At 39.2% G+C, this 1,563-nt stretch overlaps 1 protein-coding gene across 1 annotated transcript; it reads left to right on the forward strand.

Moving 5' to 3' along the window:
* Positions 1–485: 485 nt before the first annotated feature.
* LOC103697531 lies at positions 486–1,175 on the forward strand. The gene has a single exon (XM_008779405.2). The coding sequence runs from the start codon at positions 486–488 to the stop codon at positions 1,173–1,175; it is 690 nt and encodes a 229-aa protein (XP_008777627.2).
* The last annotated feature ends 388 nt before the right edge of the window (positions 1,176–1,563 follow it).

Genomic DNA, 1,563 nt, shown 5'->3' on the forward strand with positions numbered 1-1,563 from the left:
ATAGCTCATACCCATTTATTTATGTTCTTACAGATGAATAGGAGATGCTAGGAACGAGGAGCATGACATGCTTCAGGATTATGGGGATAAGAAAATGACACATTAAATGTTGCTATTTTTAGATGCTTTGTCATCAATCTTTTATTGATGAAACATTTGAAGTTTTAAAGTGGCTGCGTGTTATTGCGGGCAAAGGTTTGCAATAGCACGGCCGTGTCATGATCCAAATTCGGGGCGTGACATTTAGTGGTATCAGAGCAATAATTTTTTTTTTTAACCATGATCTAAAAACTTTAAAATTAATCATGGGAATGGGTAGCTAAGTTAATTTTTCATTAATTGGAATCACAGTAAGAACAATAATGATATTTTAAATAATAATAATAATAATAATAATAATAAATTTATATATATAATATTTAAATACATATATATATAATGTGATGAAATGGATAATGATTAATACTATATTTTGATAGGTGACGATGAGTGATAGCGAAAATGAAGTTCTGGCTAACTATAAAAGAAAAGGAGTGAAAGCATCATCCCAAGAAGCTACCAACATGCCAGCTAGGCCAGCTCTAAACGTTGTAGCCACTCAGGCAGATCTTGTTGGGGTTTGCCAAGTGGTGGCACAGCTTCTTCAGCAGCAGCAGCAGACGCAGCTCTCCTTCCGACCTGTGTCGTCCACCGATACCTATTATGAGAAATTCCGAAGGCTGCATCCTCCAATGTTTGAGGGAGGGGCTGATTACTTGGCTACTGAGGCCTGGATTCGGGAGATAGAGGAGATGTATGATGCCCTACAATTTCCTGAGGAGGTCAAGGTCAAATTGGCGGTTCCTATGCTCAGAGGAAACGCCAAGTTCTGGTGGATAGCTATGAAGGCTGCTGTTCAAGAAAATGGTGAACAACTGACATGGGAGGAATTTAAAGGTAAATTCTACAATCAATACTTTCCCCAGTCAGTGAGATTGGTGAAGCAGAATGAATTCTTGGCCCTGAAACAGACCGAGAATATGACAGTATTGGAATATGCTAGCAAGTTCAATGAATTGGGCAGATTTTGTCCTCAGTTTATGGAGGAAGAGATAAGTAAAGCTAATAGGTTTGAACATGGTTTGAGATATGGGATCAGGTCTAGATTGGCCGTTCTGATTTTCACAAGTTACTAGGATGTATTGGAAAGGGCTCTAAAATTGGAAGCCGAATTGAAGAGATCAGGAAAAGAAAGGGATGACCAGAAGAGACCCAAGATGATAGAAAGTCTGAGTGACAGGCCACAGAACCCTGAAAGTAGTACAAATAAGAAGAAGAGGTTTGAGGCCTGTACCTACTATGGCAAGACTCATGGGGGGCCTTGTTTAAGAAGATGGGAGTCTGCTTCATTTGTAGTCAACATGGACACTTCGCACGGGATTGTCCAAATAAAAAGAAGAATGATTCGGAACCTACTAAATCGAAAGCTCAAACTTTTGCATTGACTCAGTAGAATGCTGGTACAAGTGACCAAACAGTGACAAATATCATCCTAGATAATGCCATGAAGGCTAGGTGTCAATT

The sequence above is a fragment of the Phoenix dactylifera genome, unplaced genomic scaffold (genome assembly GCF_009389715.1).
Source record: "Phoenix dactylifera cultivar Barhee BC4 unplaced genomic scaffold, palm_55x_up_171113_PBpolish2nd_filt_p 000423F, whole genome shotgun sequence".
Taxonomy (NCBI): Eukaryota; Viridiplantae; Streptophyta; class Magnoliopsida; order Arecales; family Arecaceae; genus Phoenix; species Phoenix dactylifera.

Bases quoted from the DNA above. Each gene is read 5' to 3' on its own strand.
- LOC103697531 (XM_008779405.2), top strand. From the start codon at position 486: ATGAGTGATAGCGAAAATGAAGTTCTGGCTAACTATAAAAGAAAAGGA.